The sequence below is a fragment of the Thamnophis elegans genome, chromosome 5, assembly GCF_009769535.1.
Source record: "Thamnophis elegans isolate rThaEle1 chromosome 5, rThaEle1.pri, whole genome shotgun sequence".
Taxonomy (NCBI): Eukaryota; Metazoa; Chordata; class Lepidosauria; order Squamata; family Colubridae; genus Thamnophis; species Thamnophis elegans.
Window position 1 is genome coordinate 2,840,806 of NC_045545.1, and position 25,100 is coordinate 2,865,905.

Here is a 25,100-nt window from a genome sequence, read left to right on the forward strand (position 1 = left end):
GATAAAACTGAAAAGAGAGAATGCTGGAAAAGTATACTTTATTTCAGAGATCTCAAAATGATGGTGAAAATGTAATGGAGGAATTTAAAATATTATCATGAACAAGACAAAATGATATAAAGAAAGTAATAAATGCAAAAAAAATACTGAAAAACCATAAGGCTACAAATATAGATAGGATAATAGGAGAAGTGATAAAATATGAACAACAATATTTACCTGTATGGTAAGCTTTCATTATATATGAAGAATAAAATGTCATGGGGCTTTCATTCTGGCATGCTATGTTTTCATGGACAACGTTGGTGTCACATTGTTGTTTTAGATAAAGAAACATTTAATTAAATGTTACAGGAGAGATTATGGTCAATCTCTTATGATCAAGTTTATCTATCACATTATATCCCATGTGAAATGATTGGATATCAGTGACAGAAAGACAAATTCTTTGGGTGTCTAATCACACTTGGTCAATAAAGAATTCTATCCTATCCTATCCTATCCTATCCTATCCTATCCTATCCTATCCTATTCTATTTATTCTAAAAACACTGAATAGTATATATGTGTAATCCTAAAGTGATAAAAATATATTTCTAAGTGGTTTTTATCAGTTCTTTTATTTTCTAATTCCTTCTTGGAGTGCAAGCTCATTTGCATTCCAAGAAAAAAATGGCTTAAATATTAAAAATGTTGACTTACAAACTATAAACATAATGTTATCATTTTAATTGTTTATGAAAAAGGAACCATTGAAACAATACATTTCCTTCCCCATAGGAAATATGTGAATATATTTATGATTTGCCACATCCTGCTCTTGTGTTTCATATCACATTATTTCAGTTTTATAAGAAGTGACATATAATTTTACTGTATAAACCCCTGTGACACAGTGCATAATGTCTGGTCAAGTATTGAAATGAGGAAAAGAGTTTTTAAAGCCATGGTTTTATGCCACATTATATTGTCATATGAGAATTCACCTTCTTTCCTTTTTAGCAAAACAGGACTGGTACATTTTGTTATCTACTTAGCATTACTGCTTTTTCTTTTGACATATTTAGAATCCATTTCTGGTGCTCACAGGATAGCAATATAAAATGTAACAGTATTTACTGCAGAAGATTCCTGAAAAAAATATTGAATAATAGGAATGTTTCTTAAACATTTTGTTCACCCATTTCTACTTTTAAAAATTATGGAATCCCAAGTAACTTTAACATCATCAACAACAACAACAACAACAACAACAACAACAAACTAATCCTAAAGAATTCAAAGAAAAGACGAACCAACCTGTTCATGGCTTGGATAGACTATAAGAAAACATTTGATTCAGTTCCCCAAAGCTGGATCAAGAAATGCCTGAAAATCTTTGGCATCAGCAGCAACATACAAAAATTCATGGAAACTTCAATGAACCTCTGGACAGTCACTCTTTCCCAGTCTATGCTAACTTGCAGGAGGGTTGTGAGTACAAGAAGAAGTACATCTTGAGAAAGTATGTGTGTGTCATGATTGGCTTGCTCTCCACGTGAGGAAGCAGCCATCCATCTAAGGCAGTGGTCTCCAACCTTGGCAACTTTAAGATGTGTGGACTTCAACTCCCAGAGTTCCTCAGCCAGCTTTGCTCTGGGAGTTGAAGTCCACACGTCTTAAAGTTGCCAAGGTTGGAGACCACTGACCTAAGATAACTGCAGTTTGGCTGAATGTGAAGTACCCGTGGTTCGCCCATGAGGCCAATGTTGAGAAAAGACACGGACACAAGCTTTCTCGGGATGAGGCGACCCAGATTGGCGTCTAGGAGCCCCTTTTATTGAGATAAGACAAAGGCAGGAGGAGCAATCAGCATGTGATTTAAGACAGCCTGTCAAACTACAATTGCTAATCTACTGCTCAGAGAAGTTCTGTCTATATATGGTCAAACCCTGGTCAGGATGTTTTATCTTTTGGGACTTGTTTTTTCCTGTGTGGTTCAGCGTGGCTGCGCATGCCCTGTTATGCACTGGGCCATGGGTGACTGCCACACCTACACAAGGAATTATATGACAACAGCTGAAGGCATTTCCCACACAAATGCTTAGCTTGGGATGCCAGGTAGGGAATGTCTGGAGGTGGACTCTGAAACTAAGAGGCAGCTTTATTTCTGTTTTGGCATCATTATGGCACTGCTCTTCAACCTGCCTTTGACCAATTTTAATTGGACACAAAAAGGAGAAGACAGAAATAGAAAATTAAATAGTGATCGAGGGAATAGAACTCTCTCGATTACGGAATATTTCTAACAGTCCTACCCAGAGGTTCTTTGGGAAAGAGATCAGTGGAAGGGTGTTGATTAAAGTGGAGGAACTTGTAAGCATTCTTGTCATTTTTTCAAATTGAGATTTTTCAGCTACAGACAGTGGTGGGATTCAGCCAGTTCGCACCTATTTGGGAGAACCGGTTGGTAACTTTCTAAGCAGTTCAGAGAATCGATTGTTGGAAGAAATCTCATTTTGTTTTTTCCCCACTTTACAAGGCTAATCCTGTAAGGAAGGCAGGAAGGAAACATTCTGGTGTTGTTTCTAGCCTCATCTTTATTGACCTGCTTACAGAAACTGCCTCTCCAGTCAACCCTTATTACCGTTGTAACAGCTAAGGCGAAGCGTCCATCGACCTGAGTGACCTTGAGTTGGCCATGCCCACCCAGTCACATGACCACCGAGCCCCACTTACCCAGATGGTCATTAGGACAGAGAACCGGTTGTTAAATTATTTGAATCCCACCATTGGCTACAGATGAATGGAAGTGGAAGCATTTGCAATAAAGAACTGCCTTGTATGAAATATTATTAAGCAAGGACTGTGCCTAGAGCCGTGATGGCAAACCAATGGCACGTGTGCCATAGATGGGACATGGAGCCATATTTGCTGGCACGGCAGCCCTGGGCAGCCCAGTGTGTATGTGTGCCCTGGCCATCTGATTTTTGGCCTTCCAGACGGCTGGGGGGAGGCTGTTTTCACCCTCCCAAATTTCCGGTTGGCCCATTGGGCCTGTTTTCCACCCTCCTCAGGTTCCGGAGTGTTTAGTGTTTAGTGTTTATTTAATTTGTATGCCGCCCCACTCCCGAGGGACTCGGGGCGGCTCACAACTAAAAACAGGGAAAGGGGTACAAAATAGGACAAGACAAACAAACTAAAACAACAACAATCATAACATTTCAAATGGGGCTGGCAGTTCATCAGCCCCAGGCCTGCCGGAACAACCAGGTCTTCGTGGCTTTGCGGAAAGCCTGGAGGGTGGTGAGGGTCCGGATCTCAACAGGGAGATCGTTCCAGAGGGCCGGAGCGACCACAGAGAAGGCCCTCCTCTGGGGATTTGCCAGTCGACACTGGCTGGCAGATGGAATTCGGAGGAGGCCCACTCTGTGGGATCTAATCGGTCGTAGGGAGGTAATTGGCACGAGGTGGTCTCTCAAGTACAAGGAGGCTTTCCTGAAGCTCAGGGAGGGTGAAAACAGCCTCCCCTGGGCCCCCCCAGAGATCCTGCGGAGGGCCGCGGGAGGCTGTTTTCGCCCTCCCCAGGTTTCAGAAAAGCCTCCAAAGCCTGGGGAGGGCAAAAATCCCCCCCACACGGGAGTTGCTTACGGAGGGGGGGGTCACTCGTGCATGCGCAGCTCACGCACACACAGTTTTGACACACCTTTAAGAAAACGTTAGCCATCACTGGCCAAAAGCAATGTTTCCCAACCTTGACCACTTTAAGATGGTTGGAGAACTCTGGGAGTTGAAGTCCACGTATTTTAAAGTTGCAGAGGTTGAGAAACACTGGTATAGAGGTTGGCTGGTGGGTGATATCCCCACTCTCTCAGCCTTCCGAAAGTCTACTAAGACCTGGCTGTTCCGGCAGGCCTGGGGCTGTTGACCTCATGAACGAGGTCCAGCCCCACTAAGATTGAGTGTATGATGTGCCTTTTAATTTGTTCTCTCTCTTTTTAAAATTTTTAGTATTTTTTAGAATTGTTGTATGTAAGCCGCCCGGAGTCCTTCGGGATTGGGCGGCATACAAATTTATTAAATCTTGAATCTTGAAAGCTTGATATTAAAAAGTGAAAAGTGAAACAACTCAAGTACTAACATTTCTTTACTGAGGATAAAGAAATTGGTGGAAAATTACTGTGATTTCCTCTTTAGGATGCACCCCGCCCACTCCAGTCAGTCCCTTTATGTTGATCAGGGCAAGCAGACATACTTCTTAGTTCGAAAGCGCTAACTTTCAGTTAGCAAAATTTTTTAAAGGCAGCAGATATAAAATGAGTTAACTGACAAAACAATCAAGACAAAACAGAATCATCATAGGAAGGAGGGAAGTGGGGGGAAGAGAGAGAGAGACAGACAACAAAGAAGGAGGGAAAGGGAAGCATACTTAATAACAATAACCTATTGTACGTACAGTCAATTAAAAATGCTAACTTTCCAGAGCCACTGGCAGCAATACTGTGGGTAATTAGCACGGGCATCTCCAAAGGGAGTGGCCTTTGGTTTTTTTTTTATGCCATAACCCTTTTATGTACACAACAGCAGTAGAATAAAGAGTGTGATTTCTGCTCTGCTCCGTGAAAGGAAATATTTGGTTGATGCTGATCCTGTATCCAGCAAAACCACTGCCGATTATCAACCCATTATGCCATGGTCATAGAATAGAGCGGCAAAATAATAGGGTTGGAAGGGAGCTTGGAGGTCTTCTAGTCCAACCCCCTGTTCGAGCAGGAGACCATATATCATTTTCGGACAAATGGCTGTCCAGTCTCTTTTTGAAAGCCTCCAGTGATAAGAGCACCCATGACTTCTGAAGGCAAGTTTATTCTATTAATTTTTTTTCACCATTAGGAAATTTCTCCTTAGTTCTAGGTTGCTCTTTGGTTAGTCTCCAAAGACTAACAAATTGTTTCTTGTCTTGCCTATTGGTACGTTGGAAAATAACTTGACCCTCTCATCTCTGTAGGAGCCCCCTCTGATATTGGAACAGTGGTATCATGTTCCCCTAGTCCAGAGGTGGGTTCCTACCAGTTCGCACCTATTCGGTAGAACCGGTTCCTCAAATCCACCGAACCGGTTAGAAGAGGTTCCACCAGTGGACCCGGAAAGCAGGACACACCTACAGAAGAGGTCCCAAAATTTTTTGAAACCCACCACTGCCACACACACCCACACACACACACACACACTGACACAGAGAGAGAGAGAAAGAGAAAGAAAGGAAGAAATAAATAAATAAATAAAGAAAAAAGAAAGAAAATGAGTGAGAGAGAGATGAAACAAAAAAGGAAAAAGGGATAGAGAGCCAAAAGGAAGGAGAGAGAGAGAGAGAGAGAAAGAAAGAAAGAAAGAAAACACATGGCCGGCAAGCCACTCCCACCAGGTCACATGGCCGGCAAGCCACACCCACAAAGGAGGCCACACCCACAGAGTAGGTTCCAAAAATTTTTGAAACCCACCACTGCCCTAATCCTTCTTTTCATTAGACTACACATATCCAATTCCTGTAAACGTTCTTCGTATGTTTTAGCCTTCAGCCCCCTAATAATGTTTGTGGCTCTTCTCTGCACTCTTTCCAGAGTCTCAACATCTTTTTTGTATTGTGGTGATCGGAACTGGATGCAGTATTCCATGTGTGGTCTTACTAAGGCTTTATAAAGCGGTATTAAAAACTTCACGTAATCTTGATTCTATCCGCCGATTAATGCAGCCCAGGACTGCATGGCAACCCACTTCTCAAATCTGATGCTTTTCAAATGTGGTCAAAAGAGTAGATAGAAATAATAAACATAATAGAATCTCTTCTTGCCTTTCTAATGATCATAAAATGCACAACCTATGTGTAAGAGTTTGAGATAAAAATAATCCGCTGTCTGCTACTCAGCAGCTTTGCACTTTCTTAATATTACTGCTCACTTATTAATGTGAAAAGGCAAAATAGAAAACTATAAATGTTCCATATTGTAACGCAACCTACATTTTACTGCGACCAGAAATCAATGTTGGCATTATAAAAAAAAAAAGGCACATGGAGGCCACACACATAAGGATAATGTGTTCCATTAGCAACCAATGTGTTCATTTTAAATTGCTTATTTAGACAGATCTGTTGGTGGATGACAATTTGAGCAAATATAGCTTTTGCTGGAAAATCTATACAGTAGCAAATGATAACAACGGGTGGAATTCTATTCTATATTACGGTCATGGTCCCCCTTGTTAACCAATAAATATTTGAAATGCAATCTTGGATTTCTGCAGTTAAAGAGAACAAGGAGCAATAAAAAATAGGCACAAATCAGGTATGTCTCTGATAATGTGGGATGTTTTAGAGAAATATATAAACGATAAAAACCATTTAGGTGTATTACGGACAACAGAATTCAATATGGAGGTCATATGATGGTAAACAAAATGAAGGCGACGTTTGAAGTCATGGCATATTTTTACATCTCTAGACATTTAGGTACGATGGAGGTTTGATCCTATATATTCGTGATGGCGAACCTATGGCATGCGTGCTAAAGGTAGCATGTGGCGCAATTTCTGAGGGCATGTGAGGCGTTGCCCTATCAGCTGATTTTCGCCCTTGATTTTCAGCCATTTCTCGCCCTCTGGAGGCGAACTGGGAGTTCAAGAATGGCCTTCCAATTTGCGCATTGGGCTGTTTTTCGCCTTCTGGAGACAGAAAAACTCCCTAATGGGCAACCCCAAAGTCTGTTCCCAAACTTCCGGTTTGCGTGTTGGGCTGTTTTTCGCCCTCCCCAGGCTCCTAAAAAGCCTCTGGAGCCTGGGGAGGGTGAAAAATGGACGTACCAGGCCCATGCACAGGGGACACGGTGTGGGGGGCATTAAATTATGGGGTTGGGCAAGTGAGCGCATGCGATAGCGTGCATGTGTGCTTTTGGTACCCGAGGCGAAAAAGGTTTGTCATCACTGCTATATATAGTTTATTAGTAATAATGATATAAAAGAAACTTCCCTGAGCTCCAGTAGCATTATTGTTCCTTCCATAGATAATATGTGAGGTTCCTTTCCATTTTCAAACTCTCCATTATAATCTGTTTATTTTGTTAATTGAAGTAACCATTGCTAGTGGTGGTAAAGTCTTCTGAAGTTGAAGCATCTATTTTAAAGACCTCAGGACTTATTATAAATGGCTTTGTCAGGGTAGGGCAGCCCAGAACATAAAAAAATGGTGGCTTTCACTTGGATTAAAACTCATATTTAACTGTAGAAAACAGAAGTAGATTTGTGTAAGTCCAAACCTATGAACTTCAAGGAGATGTGGGAGATCTTAATGAAGATATTGTTGAAATAAGCAGTGCACTCAGGTTCAGGAATCTCAGAAACCAGTAGGTGAAGGATCAGGAAACTTCTAGTGAAGATAGATCATGGATACTTTGGACTGCAGTTCTTAATTTACTTAGCAATAGCAATAGCAATAGCAGTTAGACTTATATACCGCTTCATAGGGCTTTCAGCCCTCTCTAAGCGGTTTACAGAGTCAGCATATTGCCCCCAACAACAATCCGGGTCCTCACTTCTCATTGGCCATGACTTTTGATTGTAAATATGATCCAAAACACCTGAAAGATTGTTTTGAAGAATTACCCTGATGGACTAAGACAGTGGTTCTCAACCTTCCCAATGCCCTGACCCTTCAATCCTCCTGTTGTGGTGACCCCCAACCATAAAAAATTTTTTGTTGCTACTTCATAACTGTAATTTTGCTACTGTTATGAATCCTAATGTAAATATCTGATATGCAGGATGTATTTTCAGTATTACAAATGGAACATAATTAATTAAAGAGCCGTTTTGAGTCCAACCATTAGTAAGAGTTCACATTTGCATCTACCCAGTGAAAGTCCAATAATAAAATTGAGATATTTTGCCACCTCATTGCATCTGATTAAAGACGGAAAAGACGATTTTCATAAAAAGTCTAAAAGGCCCACTGTGAAGAATTTTATGACCTGCATAATGAAACCACGCGGATTCAAGAGGAGGTGAACTTCAGCTGCACAGCATCAACAGATATAACTGGACCTTTTCACAGGTCACTCACCTACTGTATAAACTAAACGTATCTAGCAACTAGAAGAAAGTCAGAAGGCTTTCTGGAAATTTCTTTATAAGCTTAGAAGCTTTTTAAACTCATCACAAACAATTGCAAAATCTCTTCCATGTAATAATAATTCTATCATCACCAACGTATTGAATGAGTTCAGCCAATATCAAAATCATTATGGCTCACAGTGTACTTAGCCACCATAGTACACGATTACATAACAAATTATATAGTTTATAATTCAGTTTGCCACGAACCCAACAGTAGTTTGATTCATCGCTAGTGCAATGTATGAATACAGGGCTAAGGCAAGAGTTAATACCGATTATGGCTTGGGCTGAAGAGACCAGAACGTGGCTGACTTGGGGCTGATAACTCTCAAATTGGCCTTCTTCAGAGGTTGGTATTTGAATGGCGATCCCCAGGCTAGGCACTCTAAACTCCCAGAAGGAAGAAGGGATAGAAAAGCAATAATTAACTGAATATAAAGTAGGGCACTGACCCAACTGGATTCAAAGCCCATACTCGAGCATTGTGCAAAGTTACAGGTTCTCCCTCTGTAGGAGAGAAGAAAGATCTCAGAAACCGGTCTTCAACCAATTATACCCAACGGTTCCACCACAAAACCGCGGTAGACTAAAGCGCGCTCGACGAAAGCGCGTACGTGACGTCATCACAGCGCGACGAAAACAGCACGCTGTGAGCGGGAAACTTAAAAATAACGCGAAAACCTTACCCTAACCCCCCCCCAAACCTAACCCTAAACCTAACCCTAAGCCTAACCCTTAACCTAACCCTAAACCTAACCCTATACCTAACCCTTAACCTAACGCTAAACCTAACGCTAACCCTTAACCTAACCCTAAACCTAACCCTAACGCTTAACGTAACCCTAAACCTAACCCTAAACCTAAGCCTTACCTTTATGTGAATCGGCTTGCTGTAAAAGCGCTTTTTAAAGCGCCCTTTTTTCCCGTGGTTGTATTTGTCGTGCTGCTGATGACGTCAGCATCATTAAACGCGCTTTAATCGGGCGCGTTTTAGTGGACCGCGGTTTTGATGGGTCACGATACCGAACAACTTATTAAAATGCACATTTAAACATTATCTGCAGCTTTTTCTAGGTTTGAAAATGGAATTACTGCTCTATTAATATTTATGAATATTAAAGAATCCGTTTTACATTCTAGGTCAAACATAAGACCCCAGTTTGAAGAAACAAATACACATGACTTTAAAATGTATACCTTCACGCGTGTAACATCCTGCAAAGTCTGTCAGATGCTTTTGAGGTAAGTCTCAAACAGCTGAAGCCTAAAAATTATATTACACTTGAGAAAAACAATGGGATTCAATAAACTCATCAAATTATCTATTCTCCCTCTCTCTCCCTCCCTCCCTCTCTCTCTCTCTCTCTCTCTCTCTCTCTCTCTCTCTCTCCTGTTTGGAATGATCACACTATTGTGTATTATTGATCTTCCCAAAATGTAGGTGCTTACATAACCAGTGTCCATTAGATTTGCAAAAACAAACAAACAACCCCCCCCACATTTCTGGTTATTGATATTCAGGGATTTATTTCTATATAAGCATCTGGAAGGATACATAAATGCATTCTTGCCACACATATTGAACTGCTTCATATTTGAATGTTTGCTATATTATACCAAATGTCTTCTGATTTTCCATAGTATTTTATATTTCAGGGGAACTTTTTATCAAGGGTATTTGTGTTCGAAGTGTGGGGCTGGAGTCCACAAAGAATGTTTGGGAAGACTTGACAGCTGCAGAGCTAATTTAGTTGGTAAGTCATCTGCATTGTTTGGAATTCTAATTTAATTGGGTCATAAATTTGCCAGGTTTAATTAAGACTTAATTTCCCTTAAGTTGTGTTCATTGTATTTTTGTGTTAATACATTTATAAATACTGCTATAATTGCTTTTTAGGAATCCGTACCTTTTGCAATTTACTGTGAAGCAAAAGAGCTATATGAGCCACAGGAATACCGTAAGGAGCTTCCAGGAATCATATAATTAGATCTAGGTATCTGATAGAACTTCCTATACTTCTCAAATTACAGCTCCCCCTTTCTGATCTCCCAGTGAAGAAATTTTGGAGGGGGGATCACTGTTGAGAGTGGTCACTGTGAATATTCAGAAGTTTACTTGGAGGAATTTATAAATTGGAGAAGGCAACCGTTAATTATATAACTTATAATCATCATGGAGGCAGTTTGGTCTAGTGGTTAAAGCAATGGTGGGTTTCAAAAAATTTTCGAACCTACTCTGTGGGTGTGGCCTCCATTGTGGGAGTGGCTTGCCGGCCATATGACCTGGTGGGAGTGGCTTGCTGGTCATGTGTTCTCTCTCTCTCTCTCTCTCTCCTTCCTTTTGGCTCTTTGTCCCTTTTTCTTTTTTTTCTTTCATCTCTCTCTCTCTCTCTCTCTCTCTCTCTCTCTCTCTCTTTCTTTTTTTTTCTTTCTTTCTTTCTTTCTTTCTTTCTTCCTTTCTTTCTCTTTCTCGCTCTCTCTGTGTCTGTCTGTCTGTCTGTGTTTGTGTGTGTGTCTGTGTGTCTGTGTGTATGGCAGTGGTGGGTTTCAAAAAATGTTTGGAACCTCTTCTGTAGGTGTGGCCTGCTTTCCAGGTCCACTGGTGGAACCTCTTCTAACCGGTTCGGTAGATTTGACGAACCGGTTCTACCGAATAGGTGCGAACTGGTAGGAACCCACCTCTGGGTTAAAGGTACCAGGCTAGACCATAATTTTTCAAGAGGCAGCTTGACTTTCTAGTTTTTCTTGGAAGATGTTTCATGTCTCATCCAAGAAGCTTCTTCAGCTCAAACCAGTTAGTTGCCTCTTAAAAAGCACTTTTGGGACAACCATGACCTGGATGACCGAGAATCTCCAGGATACAAGTAAATAAATGGTCAACTACTTCCAAAACACTTGATAGTAGATTCTAGGCATGGCGGTGAAAGAGGCAGAAAGCGATTATATTCTTTATGCCTTTATTTAATCTTCTCAAAAGCATCTGTTTGACTGCTAAAGGGACATAAATGCTGGTTTAGATACTCCACTGTTCACAACCTTACGTGGAGGCCATTTGGAATTTTCATTTTTTTCATTTTCATTTTCCCTTTATTTGTATGCCGCCCTTTTCCCTGGGGGGACTCAGGGTGGCTCACAGTTCAAAAAGGGGGGGGGGGGAAGGACAAACAATTTCCAACATAAGGACAATACAACATATTAAAAGAAACACAACAGTCACACAATTCGAATGGGGTCAGAATCTTAACCCCAGGCCAGCCGGGACAGCCAGATCTTTAGGGCGGCGCGGAAGGACTGGAGGGTGGTGAGGGTCCGAATCTCCACGGGGAGTTCGTTCCAGAGGGTCGGAGCAGCCACCGAGAAGGCTCTCCTCCAGGTAGTTGCCAGTCTACACTGGCTGGATGATGGAATTCGGAGGAGGCCTAATCTATGCGATCGTATCGGTCTAGTGGAGGTAATTGGCAGTAGGCGGTCTCTCAAGTACCCATTTTGAGTAAACTTTTATTTTTTAGCCAGATTATTGAAGCCAAATATGGCAACTTACATTTTTCACAAAGCCCTTCCAGCAGGTGTACAGAATAATAGATCAACCTGTCTTCTGTTCATAATTTGATCATTTAAATAGGGCAGTTTTCTAAATTTAGGAAATCAGGTCAGAAGTTTTAAATAAATTGGAGAAGAACACCCTGCATCTTTGATGTTGTAATATGATAATTTATTCATTAATCCATGAAGTTGTCTGCATGTGATCTTTGCCTCTGGCAGTTGAATAGAAACTGTTTAATTATTTCACCCAGGATAGGACTGGAGAGAGAAAATCTGCAAACTTTTGTGGCCAGTTGGTGAGGCAAATCACAGGACTGTACAATTTAAGATGTTCTGTAAGATAAGAAAGGATAAGAATTAGGGGTGTGCAAAATCTCTTCCCAAAACGACAGGTTTTATTCCTGTCTGCTTTCTGCTTTGAGAAAAGGTAGCTATGTCATACTTCCATAGCTGATCATCCAGTTTGGTAATTGGTAGTTTATTTATTTATTTTATTTTATTTATTTTTATTAATAAGATTTATAGGCCGCCTAATCCCGAGGGACTCCGGGCGGCTTACAAAGAAGTTAAGAATACTGATTTATTTTCCAGACTTGTATTACGGTCTTGCAGAGAATTTAGCAAGCAGCCAGATACTTTCATGTCATTATTTTAAAATAATTGGCTAATGCTCAAAATATAACTCAGTGAAATGCTATATAGCTATCAAAACAGACAGGAACCCCCCCCCCCCAAATCTCTGCATTACCTTTTTCCAAATAGAGTAATGTTCTCTAGATGAGTTGAGTGGAGGATCCAGAGTTTGCTAGCCAGAATAGCCATTGCTGAGAATTCTGGGAGTTGAAGTCCACACATTAGAGGGTGCTAGAGTCAGCTGTCCCCTCTTCATCATCAGTTGTAGGTGCTCCAGCACTGGAGATTTTAAAGAAGAGATTGGACAGCCATTTAGCAGTTAGCAATAGCAGTTAGACTTATATACCGCTTCATAGGGCTTTCAGCCCTCTCTAAGCGGTTTACAGAGTCAGCATATCGCCCCCACAGTCTGGGTCCTCATTTCACCCACCTCGGACGGATGGAAGGCTGAGTCAACCTTGAGCCGGTGAGATTTGAACCGCTGAACTGCAGATAACAGTCAGCTGAAGTGGCCTGCAGTACTGCACCCTAACCACTGCGCCACCTCGGCTCTAGAATTTGTCAAGAATGGTATAGAGTCTCCTGTTTGTGCAGGAGTTGGACTGGAAGATCTTCAACGTCCCTTCCAATTCTGTCATTCTAGTAATTGATATGGAAGGAAGTTGAAAGCTTGCTGTGACTTAGGTGTCAACCTTTAGATGGTGAAAAAGTCTACTAATAATCTAGAAAAGATTTACTATTATCTAAAGGACTAATAGATTTCTGTTTTGATTGTCTGCTTATTGGTCCCTCCTGAAAAAAGCAACTTGACCTCCTAACAGTGATTATTATTTTATAAATATAAATGACATAACTGCCTGCCAAGGGGAAGTTAAAAAAAAATCTTAATTATCACTGTTTAATCACACCTGGGTTCTGTTTTAGCAAGATAGACTCTGGTTTCCTTCCAGAAAAACATTTATATAAGCACAGAAGTCAGCAAGTCTGAAGACTGTATAGGGTGTGACTGTGAATATTTTTTTAAGTTAATGGAATTACAGGGAATGGCAACGCCTGGCCACCTTCACCGAGCATAGCTTAGACCTGATTGCCTAAATTCTACCTTGTTAAAATTTAATCTTGTAAAGTCCTTACTATATTAGATCAATAGTAAACTGCAGTTAATTTAATTGGAAACGGAATAGTAATTGTGCTGACAAAAAATAGAAACTAGCGGTGCCAGTGGAAAATGTTATACCCATCCCTTTGCCTTGTTTTCATAGAATACTTAACAAAAAAATGAAAAAAACACACAGCTTTTGATTTTTAGGGTATTATGCAAAGGTAAATTTGAATTTTTCCAGCAGACATGTAACTTCTCATAATCTCTTATGAGTGTGCACATATATTGCGTTTAGGTTTTACATATTTAGGTATATTTTTAAAGCAGAAGTCAGCAACTTTTTCATGTGGAACAAGACTTAAAAATACGATTTTGAAAAATGCTATGGATACCAAACAAAGAAAATAAAAATTAAAATAAAAAAGGAACATATCCAGAATACCATTTCTTTTTAGAGTAAACAACAATATGCAAAATGCAAACATGAAATAAGAAGGCGGTAAGCAAGTGAAATTCAAAGTGTGACTAAGAAAATAAAAGAAAAGGCAATTTTAATTAAATCTAATTTACACAAACTCTATTTGTTCTGTCCTTTCACACCCATGCTTCTCAAACTTAGCAACTTTCAGATGTGTGGACTTCAACTCCCAGAATTAGCTGGGGAATTCTGGGAGTTGAAGTCCACACATCTTAGAATAGAATAGAATAGAAAAACAGTGTTGGAAGGGACCTTGGAGGTCTTCTAGTTCAACCCCCTGCCTAGAAAGGAAACTCTATACCAGAGGTGGGTTCCTACCAGTTCGCACCTATTTGGTAGAACCAGTTCGTCAAATCTACTGGACCGGTTAGAAGAGGTTCCACCAGTGGACCCAGAAAGCAGGACACACCTACAGAAGAGGTTCCAAAAATTTAAGTTTTAAGACTTGCATGCTTCAATGTCAGAGTTCCTGAGCCAACGTGACTGAAGGAGGAATTCTGGGAGTTGAAATCCATAAGTCTTAAAGCTGTCAAGTTTGAAGACTCCTAGTTTTTTTTTCTAAAGGGTTAGGGGTGCAAGGATCTTGTAACTTGACAGCTTTAAGACTTGCAATGCCAGAGTTTCTGAATAGCTACTTGGACCGACCTAAGTACTAATTCATAATTTCATATCTGGTCACATGGGCGGCAAGCCACTCCCATCCGGTCACATGGGTGGCAAGCCACTCCCACAAAGGAGGCCACACCCACAGAGTTCAAACAATTTTTGAAACCCACCACTGCTCTATACCATTTCAGGCTGTTGATTCCCCAGATTTGATTTTCCTATCAGAATAGCTCTTTTTAACTATAGCAATAGCAGTTAGACTTATATACCGCTTCATAGGGCTTTCAGCCCTCTCTAAGCGGTTTACAGAGTCAGCATATGGCCCCCACAGTCTGGGTCCTCATTTCACCCACCTCGGACGGATGGAAGGCTGAGTCAACCTTGAGCCGGTGAGATTTGAACCGCTGAACTGCAGATAACAGTCAGCTGAAGTGGCTGCAGTACTGCACCCTAGCCACTGTGCCACCTTGGCTCTTCTATAGTTTGCATTATTGCTGGGAGCTTGATTGAAATATTTTGACTCCTAGACACTCAACTCATCAGCTTATGCTGACAGTTCCTACAATCTGCTCATGAGGAACAGCTGCCTGGAGTGCAAATGGGCGATCCCACAACCTCACCTTTCTCTAGAAAGATTGTGCTGACTAGAATTCACTATCTGACTGCTGATCTCTGCCTTTTAATGCCACCCCATTTGCTTCAGGGACTGTAGTCTGCCATAAGTCCTTACTAGAGGCCCTGCTGCATTTCTAACTCTTGACATCAAACATTTCAAGTGTTTGTGGAGTGGTCCATACCCAATCTTGCGTACAATAGTTTCTGTAGATCTGCTGCATGTTCGGCTGCATGTTTATATTAATGCTATAGGTGCATATATTTTGTTTCATTGACTTGTGTTTATAAGAACATACTGTGGTGAATTTATCACATGAAATTCTCCTAATTTTTCACACATCAGTGGTGGGATGCACCAACAAGATTTGTAAGTTCTTAAAACTGTTTTGCATAATAGTTTATTTGGGGTCGGGTTTTTCAGTTGTGCAATGGAGAGAAGAAATCCCTGGATAACTGCCTAAAATTAAACAATCCTAGCTTGTGCATTACAACATCTCTCTTGTCAAGAGAGAATCATATTTCATGTCATGAGAAGCTATTCAAATAAAATAGAGGGCATGTCCACTCATGTCTTGAATTGCGTGTTACTTTGAGTACATATTAAAATGTTCTAGTTTGAAGTTCGTTGCTCATAAGCCATTTTATGATGCATATATAATTCAGCTCTCTCTTGTTCCCCCCCTTATTCTTAATGTATATGAAGTAAACCAGTTTTACCATAGTATAATAGGGCTAATGTTTTCTTAAAAAAAGGGGAGAGCTAGAGACAATTTCATGATCTTTTAAGAGCTTGATTATTTTTATTTTGTAATATTAATTATGTTTTCATTTTGATTTTAAAGCAATATTCACAAATATGAACTTTAAAGTTTATTTCGTGGTTCCTTTACATTTTTAATATTGCATTTCAGAATATATGATGCAGAACACTATCTGGTCTGTTTTCTTTTTCATAAAAAAATATGCAATATTTTAATTCCAGTAGCTTCCTTTTGATTATTTATTTATCCACATAGCTATCTGCAGTGCCCAGTTCATGTATGTATGTGTGTGTGTGTGTGTGTGTGTGTGTGTGTATGTATGTATGTATGTATATATATCTATCTCACATGATTTCTTGTCATTCATTGATTCAAAATTTGATGATTCAAAATAAATGTAGTGAACTGGCTCAGATTTAAAACAAATAGTGGCTAGGATATAAAAATGCCTTTGTGGATCAGACTTACCACTGGAGGATCTCAGCAATAACTTAAATCTTTCTTTCCCCATGTCAAATCAGGATTCCTTTAGAGGAGAACTATAATTTGATAAATGAAAATGGCTGTTCTTGAATGTTCAAAGCTCATCCAGCTGGTTTTTCGATCTAGATGACTATTTTTGAAGTTAAAAGAAGAAATACGAACATTCTGTTTATAGGATAAAGTTTTGTAATGTCTCATTGACATGTGCCAATCACCTACTGAATCTGCTTTCTTAAGTGATTGTCATATATGTGTGGATCAATCCAAAGCTCTTTCTATATTTGGCTTAAGACGGACTAGGATTTGGTATGTTTTGTCTATCAGAGAAATGTGCACAAAATATATGCACATTGTGTAATTAAAAAAAAACCACTCCATACAAGTCTTACATCTGAATGAGAAATCAATGCAGTGTAATAATAATACTAGACATATAATAATATATTCTGGATATAGCTTTTTTGGGGAGAAGAAACTGCAATTGCTCTATGCTAAAAGTCTGGATTCAAATAACTGTATGCTTTTAAAGCTGGAAAATCTTCACCGCTGTAAGTTTCTGCAGACTTTATAGAGTGTTTCAGAGATTTTAGGCAATCTCTTGGTTCAAAAAGCTATGTGTCATGGAGTTAAGCATAAACCCAGCACGCCTGGCTTGAGCCAATGAAAGTAAACACGGTTGCAAAATAACTAGCTGAGCCTCAGGGTTGTTGGAGCATAAAACAGGTTATCAGCTAACAAAACAGACTATACTCTCACTGTATTCGGGAGCTAGGGAATACTGTGGTACATACAGTGTGAGCCTCCCGTCACTGACCATGCCAATTTTTACATTTCTTTCAGAACATGGAACTCTGAAACACGAGGTAAGGGTGCCTTTCTATTTTTTTCAGATTTCATGTAGTATTTGTGGTGGATATGATCAAAATGCCTCCTTTTTCACATCTGTCTTTTAGCCCCGACAGAAGGCAAGAGGTTTTTTTTTTTTTAATGTCTGCATGATGATTTCTGAAAGGAACTTTGCGTTTCCACTCCTTGCATAATCCTAGATTAAAAAGAGAAACAAGAAGTCGAAATGCTGAAAATGAAGCATCGTCAAATTCTACGGATTTCAGGAAGTGTAGTAATAAAATCCATAACTCTGTGGTTGAAATCCTGCATGCTCTTTATCCATTTTGGACCGTGCTTTAAGAAGTATGGCAGGATTTGCATAAAATTTTCTTCAAGCCTTTTTGGCGTACCGGAGATTAACCGAAAACACGTAGCACAAAGTGAATTCACAAGTAAGGGCTGGTCCATGATGCAGCAGGAGAGTTAGGTGGTCCAAATTCCCAAGATATATTTATATAGAGTTTAATGAATGAGTACAAGCCTCTGCCATTCTCAGTTGGTGAGCAATAAACTGAGCAGCAAAATGCTGATTTTATACAGCTGTCTAAGAATTACTTAGCAAACGTAAACACTTTGAATGATCATGGTAAGTGAGATTTGTTCTATGGGAAGTTAATTTCAGGACAATGGATCATTTGGTGGGGGGGTGTTATAAAAAGAAGCTAGGGTAGTTATTGTTACAGTATGTGGGGACTACAGTGTGTTAATTGTGTAGTTTCCTTCTGAATAGAGCTGTAAAATATAAGAATCTGAAATTAATTGGGAACAATGAAAATTCAAGTGGGACTAGCTTATTTTAACCGTTCATTCTTTTTTTTAAAAAAAAAAATCTTGCTTTTATTTAGTACTAAGTATAATTTTTGAAGTGTACTTCATTCACTTGTGGAAAGAACTTTGGAATGTTAAGTCTTGGTTTCGAAATACGGATCTCTAGCGAACAGTGTTTGCCTAAGTGTCAACTATTAAGAACTGGCCATTAATCTGAGAGCAAATTAAACTTGCTCATAGGACAGTATTTTCTCCCACTCTTTGGGGGAAATAATTTGTGTTTGCTCTGCATAACATTCTCCGTGAAGCCATATTATTCATCAGAGGAAACGGCTGATGGACAGCTGCAATTGCACTAATGATAAAATTGTTGTGCAGGTAGCATATTCTGGAATGGGAATGATCAGAAGTGGGGAAGCTTTGAGGGTGTAGCAAATTAATCATTCACCAATTATGAAGGGTAGGAGAGCCTGTGTATATTTGGCACTAGAGCATATGGTTTGCCAGCTACCCATTCAGTATTACAATTGCAAAGTGAATTTCAGGAAATGATGATATTCATGGGCCTAAATTATAATGTACTGATTCCTATTAGAAGTAATAATTGCTTAGTAAACCATCTCAGTCTAAGGCTAAGGGCGCAAATATAAGACTACACTGTGTTTCTTGGGAAAATATACCTATAATGTCAAATTTAAAAGTCCTTGTTGGCAGGGAGAAATTGACTGCAATATATTTGTAGTATATCCTTGAACTTACTTTCTTTATGACATTTCAAGCATTTGGCAGGGAAATTAAGGCTGTTCATTTTTCTTTTTGTTGAAATGTCCCAGCACCCCAAATATATGTATGCCACGCTCCAGGATAGCACACAGTTAATTATGTTTTAGAGAAAGTCTTTTTTTTTAATGGGTCTAAACTTTAACTGTCTTTATTTTCAACTGAAGAGTTTGTGGATCAATTTTGAAAATGAGCTAAAAATGAAGGAAATTAAAATATGCAGGATATTTCTTTTTTAAAATCTTGTTCTAAGACAACTGAATTGAGTGACATCTAGTCCATGAAGTTCCTGAATAATTTTTTTTATGCCCAGTCCTACTTGAGTCACTAAGAAAAGAAGCCAACCCTTTAGTTTTAATTGAATTTGATTTACATGTATTCTTAGAAATGAAATTAAATGCAGTTCATATGACCACCCAGTAGTAGAAATTAGTTTTGTTCAATACTTGAAGTGAACTGGGAAGAGTGCAGCTCTGGGTTTTTTCTTCTTCCATCCAATCTTAATATGGAGATTATGAAAGATTTTTCTAATACTGTGTCTTCTTAGTAACTTGCCTTGTGTACTATGCAAATAATAAGAGTCCCCAATTTTGGCTGTCTTATAGATTTCTTTAAAAATGAAAGATAAACTACCTTTATTATAACTGCATTTTTCAAAAGTGCTCTGTTCTTTTATGTAGTTGGAATGTTTCTCTAAATGAAAATGATAGCTTTGAACCTCTGCTTTTAAGAGGAAGCTGTGTGTGTTTTAGGAAATCAAACACATTTTGGAAGGATCAAAGTCATGCAAGATTAAGATTAAGATTTAGATTTAGTTTATTTGTATGCTGCCCTTCTCCGGGAGGGACTCAGGGCGGCGAACAACTCAAAAGGGGAAAAGGGGATACAAACACAATACATGTAATTAAAATACACAAGAGTCATACGGCCATACAAGTCGAGAGGGGAGGGGAACTCATCAACCCCAGGCCTGCCGGCACAGCCAGGTTTTGATGGCTTTCCGGAAGGCCTGGAGAGAGGTGAGGGTCCAAATCTCCGCGGGGAGTTCGTTCCAGAGGGCCGGAGCTGCTACAGAGAAGGCCCTCCCCCGGGTGGTAGCCAGATGGCATTGGCTGGTGGACGGAACCCGGAGGAGGCCGACCCTGTGCGATCTAACGGGTCTATGGGAGGTAATTGGCAGCAGGCGGTCTCTCAAGTACCCAGGTCCAATACCATGAAGGGCTTTATAAGTGAGGACTAGCACTTTGAAGCGTATCCGGAGACCGATCGGTAGCCAGTGCAGCTCGCGGAGGATAGGTGTAACGTAGGTGTACCGAGGTGCACCCACAATCGCTCGCGTGGCTGCATTCTGGACGAGTTGTAGTCTCCGAATACTCTTCAAAGGCTGCCCCATGTAGAGCATAAAGAAAGTATCCTACATACAATAATTGATACTTCCTCTATTTTTCATTTATCCATTAAAAAAAACTATCAATATATAGATATCCTGTTTTTTAATATTGTTTCTTCTTCTCTAAATATTACCCTGGGCGAGATATTGCCACTTCCTCATTGTGTCTGTTCTTCCCCATAAAACTGAACATTTTTCATATGTTCCTTCCAACTACAGTACATCATTATTTCCTACTCATTACTGCAATGACCTTTTAATATGCTAAGTCCTCTTTTATGGTGAAAACATCTTCTTGATAGAAAGTGAACTTTGTAATTGCTGTTCAAAAGTTTTACACACATTCAGACATTGACTATAATAACATACATATACATTTTAGAAAAATGGTATTTTTGTGTGGCTTTGTACGATAAAGCTTGCAAGGTAGCAATAGCAGTTAGACTTATATAGCGCTTCATAGGGCTTTCAGCCCTCTCTAAGCGGTTTACAGAGTCAGCATATCGCCTCCAACAATACGGGTCCTCATTTCACCCACCTCGGAAGGATGGAAGGCTGAGTCAACCTTCATTTCACCCACCTCGGAAGGATGGAAGGCTGAATCAACCTTGAGCCGGTGAGATTTGAACAGCCGAACTGCAGATAATAGTCAGCTGAAGTGGCCTGCAGTACTGCACTCTAACCACTGCGCCACCTCGGCTCTTAGGTAGAATGAAGTTATACTGCTTCAGGTAGCACCATGGAGGCGGAATGGAACAACTTGCTGAGGCCAACTCACCACGCCCAGCTCACCACACCCCACTCACAGGGGTCAACTCACCTTGGTCAACTCACTGTGGAACAACTTGCCATGGCCAACTCGCTGCTAGACAATCTAACAATTCAATTTAATTATTTAAAATAAATAATACATTATTTTATTTTTTTGTCATTCACATTTCATTTTGTCCCTCCTTTGGCATCCTTTCTTTATTGATTCTACTCCACCATTTCTTTGATATTAGCGTAGGTCTTGCCCCATAGCAAGTTGTCCTGCGGCGAGTTGCCTGTGGCAAGTTGGCTGTGGCATAGACCTCTATGGAGGAAGCTAATAAGAGCCGAGGTGGCGCAGTGGTTAAATGCAGCACTGCAGGCTACTTCAGCTGACTGCAGTTCTGCAGTTCGGCTGTTCAAATCTCACCAGCTCAAGGTTGACTCAGCCTTCCATCCTTCCAAGGTGGGTAAAATGAGGACCCGGATTGTTGTTGGGGGCGATATGCTGACTCTGTAAACCGCTTAGAGAGGGCTGAAAGCCCTATGAAGCGGCATATAAGTCCAACTGCTATTGCTAATAAACAATAAACAAATACTAACAATGGCAGAAATGGATGGTTTGAATGAGGCACCAAAGCTCTTACACTATGTATCCTAATATGGTAGGGGTGATGCAAGAGTGTTGTTCCAGGCATACCTTTCCCATCAGTGAGAAGTTGATGCAGCAACTTTTAATACTAAGCTTTGATTAGTAAAATGTTAAAAATAAAAAGGGACAACATTCATGTCTGCAGGCATTTCTTTGAAAGGGCATTGCATCAGTTCAGAAACTGAACTGATCCGGTTTAAAGTTCATTGAATGGCTTTCTTGGGGGGGGGGGATCTGAGATCATGAGCTTCAGTGTTCCTCTCGCAGTGCTTTTCCGGAGGATTTTTTAAGAGTGTATGTCTCCTTTCCAGGCACTTCCCCAACATTCAATAGCAATAGCAATAGCAGTTAGACTTATATACCGCTTCATAGGGCTTTCAGCCCTCTCTAAGCGGTTTATAGAGTCAGCATATTGCCCCCAACAACAATCCAGGTCCTCATTTTACCCACCTCGGAAGGAGGGAAGGCTGAGTCAACCCTGAGCCGGTGAGATTTGAACAGCCGAACTGCCGAACTAGCAGTCAGCTGAAGTAGCCTGCAGTGCTGCACTCTAACCACTGTGCCACCTCGGCTCTCTCAATCAAGGGATACGTGCTCAGTTGCAAACTGTTCAAACAGTATCATTTCAATTTCAGAGTTTGCAAGACGTGTAAGGAGCCAAGGTGGCGCAGTGGTTAGGGTGCAGTACTGCAGACCACTTCAGCTGACTGCTATCTGCAGTTCGGCTGTTCAAATCTCACCGGCTCAAGGTTGACTCAGCCTTCCATCCTTCCGAGGTGGGTAAAATGAGGACCCGGATTGTTGTTGGAGGCAATTTGCTGACTCTGTAAACCGCTTAGAGAGGGCTGAGAGCCCTATGAAGCGGTATATAAGTCTAACTGCTATTGGTATTGCTATTAAATGTAGGAGAAATGGCAGCTTTGCAGCCAAGAAAGGTCATGTTGCAGCGGCCGAGAAGTTCTTCTAAACAGCTCCATGCACGAAACATTAGGAATGTACAGGCCTTCCAGGGCGTGTTTTGCTTCAACAAAGAAGAAAACAGAGCACACCTGAAACTGTTTCATGAAACCTCACGTCCTTTTGCAGCTAAGAGTGAAGCAAATGGCTGCATTGCTTCATTTCGCCCCACTTGGCTGTTCTTCAAAGCCTCCTACAGCTTCCTGCATTTGCATTGGTGAGATGAACTGCACCATTTGCAGCAGGAGAGAATCAGTGCTGCCTCTGGCAGGCCAAAAACACCATGAATTGAAAATAAGAATGTGGATTCTTATTCTTATTCTGAGCTAGATTGTAAACTGATGTCTGCACAAATTTGTATAAATTTTTATTTGAATATAAGGTTAAGGAAGATGAACTGGAGAGTCTACAGGAGGTTGGGGTAAATAACAAAGAAGCAAGAGACGAGAATAGAATACATATAGAATGATTTATACTGTCTAAACATAAATAAAGATGGGGGCTGAGCTTAATACAAAGAGTTCTTTTTTTTCTTTTTCTTTTCCTTTTTATAATTTGTAAATTCTTTTTATCTATTTTTTTTATATTACTTTTATCTTTAATTCACACGATCATAAGATACTTTAGAAGGGGTATGACAGAGGGCAGTGCCAGGTGTGGGCCCTGGGAAGTCGGGGGGACTAGGGATGGGGATTTATGGGGGGTGGGTGGGTGGGTGCTGATATAGTTTCAATAAGAAGAAGAATGCACTTGTATACGGTTGTTCTTTCTTTTTTTCTTTTCTTTCTTTATATTTTTTTCCTTGGTTTATTTTATTTTTTATTTTTTATTATATTATAGTTCAATATTAATAAATAAGAGTTGAATAAAGGAACACACCAAGGGGAGAGGTAGAGGGAAAGCGGAGGGAGGAGTAAGGAAGGAGTAAGGGGAATGTAAGGAGGGCGTAAGGGGAACGCTAGGAGGAAGGGGAGAAAGGAAGGTTTGAGGGGAAAGGGAAGTAGGGAAGGGGAGTGTTAGAGGGAGGAAAGGAAAGTTGGAGGGGAAAGATGGGGTGTATGGAGGATGGAAGTGTCAGGTGGGGTTGTGAATGATGATGAGTTGTGTTTTCTTTTTTATTTTATTTTATTTCTTTTCTTATAGCAAATATTCAGTATATAAGTGACTGTAAAATGGAATGTGAAAATGAATAAAATATATTTAAAAAAAAAAGAAAATAAGAATGTGGAGACTATTAGCAATTCTTTTTTAGTTCCTTTATTTTATGGAATGAAGTTAATAAGGAGGTATATACTGATTCTAATATATATATATGTGTGTGTGTGTGTATATATATATATATATATTAGATTTTTTACAACCCCTGGTAAGCCCCAATTATGGGAGGAAGCTAACTGCTTCCATCATCTGTCCTTCGGCTCGTCACAAGAGTCCATCACGACAGAAACCCAATATTTTTACTGTTGCCTTTGTTATATTTGTGTTTTTTTATTTGTGCTGATAAATAAATAAAGGGAGACTAGTATAGATCTATTTCAAGCTATTTAGCTCTCATCAGCTAGCCATACCCTTACTGGGATTTGAACCTGGGCTATATTGCATACTAGGCATACTAGGCAGAGATCTTAGCCATTAGGCCACAGGCTCTTATCCGTTTATCAGCGAAGCCAGGGTGAAAGGTATCTATTAGATTTTTTACAACCCCTGGTAAGCCCCAATTATGGGAGGAAGCTAACTGCTTCCATCATCTGTCCTTCGGCTCGTCACAAGAGTCCATCACGACAGAAACCCAATATTTTTACTGTTGCCTTTGTTATATTTGTGTTTTTTTATTTGTGCTGATAAATAAATAAAGGGAGACTAGTATAGATCTATTTCAAGCTATTTAGCTCTCATCAGCTAGCCATACCCTTACTGGGATTTGAACCTGGGCTATATTGCACACTAGGCATACTAGGCAGAAATCTTAGCCATTAGGCCACAGGCTATATATATATACATACATACTTAAAGTCACAACCCCTGGTATGCCCTTTATTTATTTATCAGCATAAATATAGCATATATATATATATATATATATATATATATATATATATATATATATATATATATATATATATATATATATATATATATATATATATATATATATATATATATATATATTTAAACACACATGCTCTTTTTTGTTAGCTGAAGTTACGTGAATTGACTTGTCAGGTTCTGGCCATGTTCTTAGCATTTTTTTGGTCAGCAGTATTGAGTCTCAGGTCAGAGTAAGACTGGAAGATTTGGGGGTGGAAACACCGATGTGAATTAATGGTGCTCTAATTGAATAGAATTTACATGAAAAGAGGAACTATTTCTATTTTAGAAAGTAATCTCTAACTGGCGTGTCTTTAATTACACAGAAACGACTGAATGGACTTCGAAAAAGTTCCAGGCATATGGACTCAGGTTTGTCTGATACAATTTTTTAAAAAATTTGCTAATAAAAGCCGAGGCGATTGGAATTGATTTGTCATATTATTGCCCTGTTTTTTGAC

At 39.8% G+C, this 25,100-nt stretch overlaps 1 protein-coding gene across 1 annotated transcript in view; it reads left to right on the forward strand.

Annotated features, from left to right (window-relative positions):
* The window catches only part of VAV3 (vav guanine nucleotide exchange factor 3), a 193,061-nt gene that overhangs the window by 107,181 nt on the left and 60,780 nt on the right, over positions 1–25,100 (forward strand). The window contains exons 16-19 of the mRNA XM_032218068.1: positions 9,286–9,387; positions 9,802–9,899; positions 17,207–17,229; positions 24,966–25,011. Coding sequence (XP_032073959.1) covers positions 9,286–9,387; positions 9,802–9,899; positions 17,207–17,229; positions 24,966–25,011 — 269 coding nt within the window. The remainder of the gene's footprint in view (positions 1–9,285; positions 9,388–9,801; positions 9,900–17,206; positions 17,230–24,965; positions 25,012–25,100) is intronic.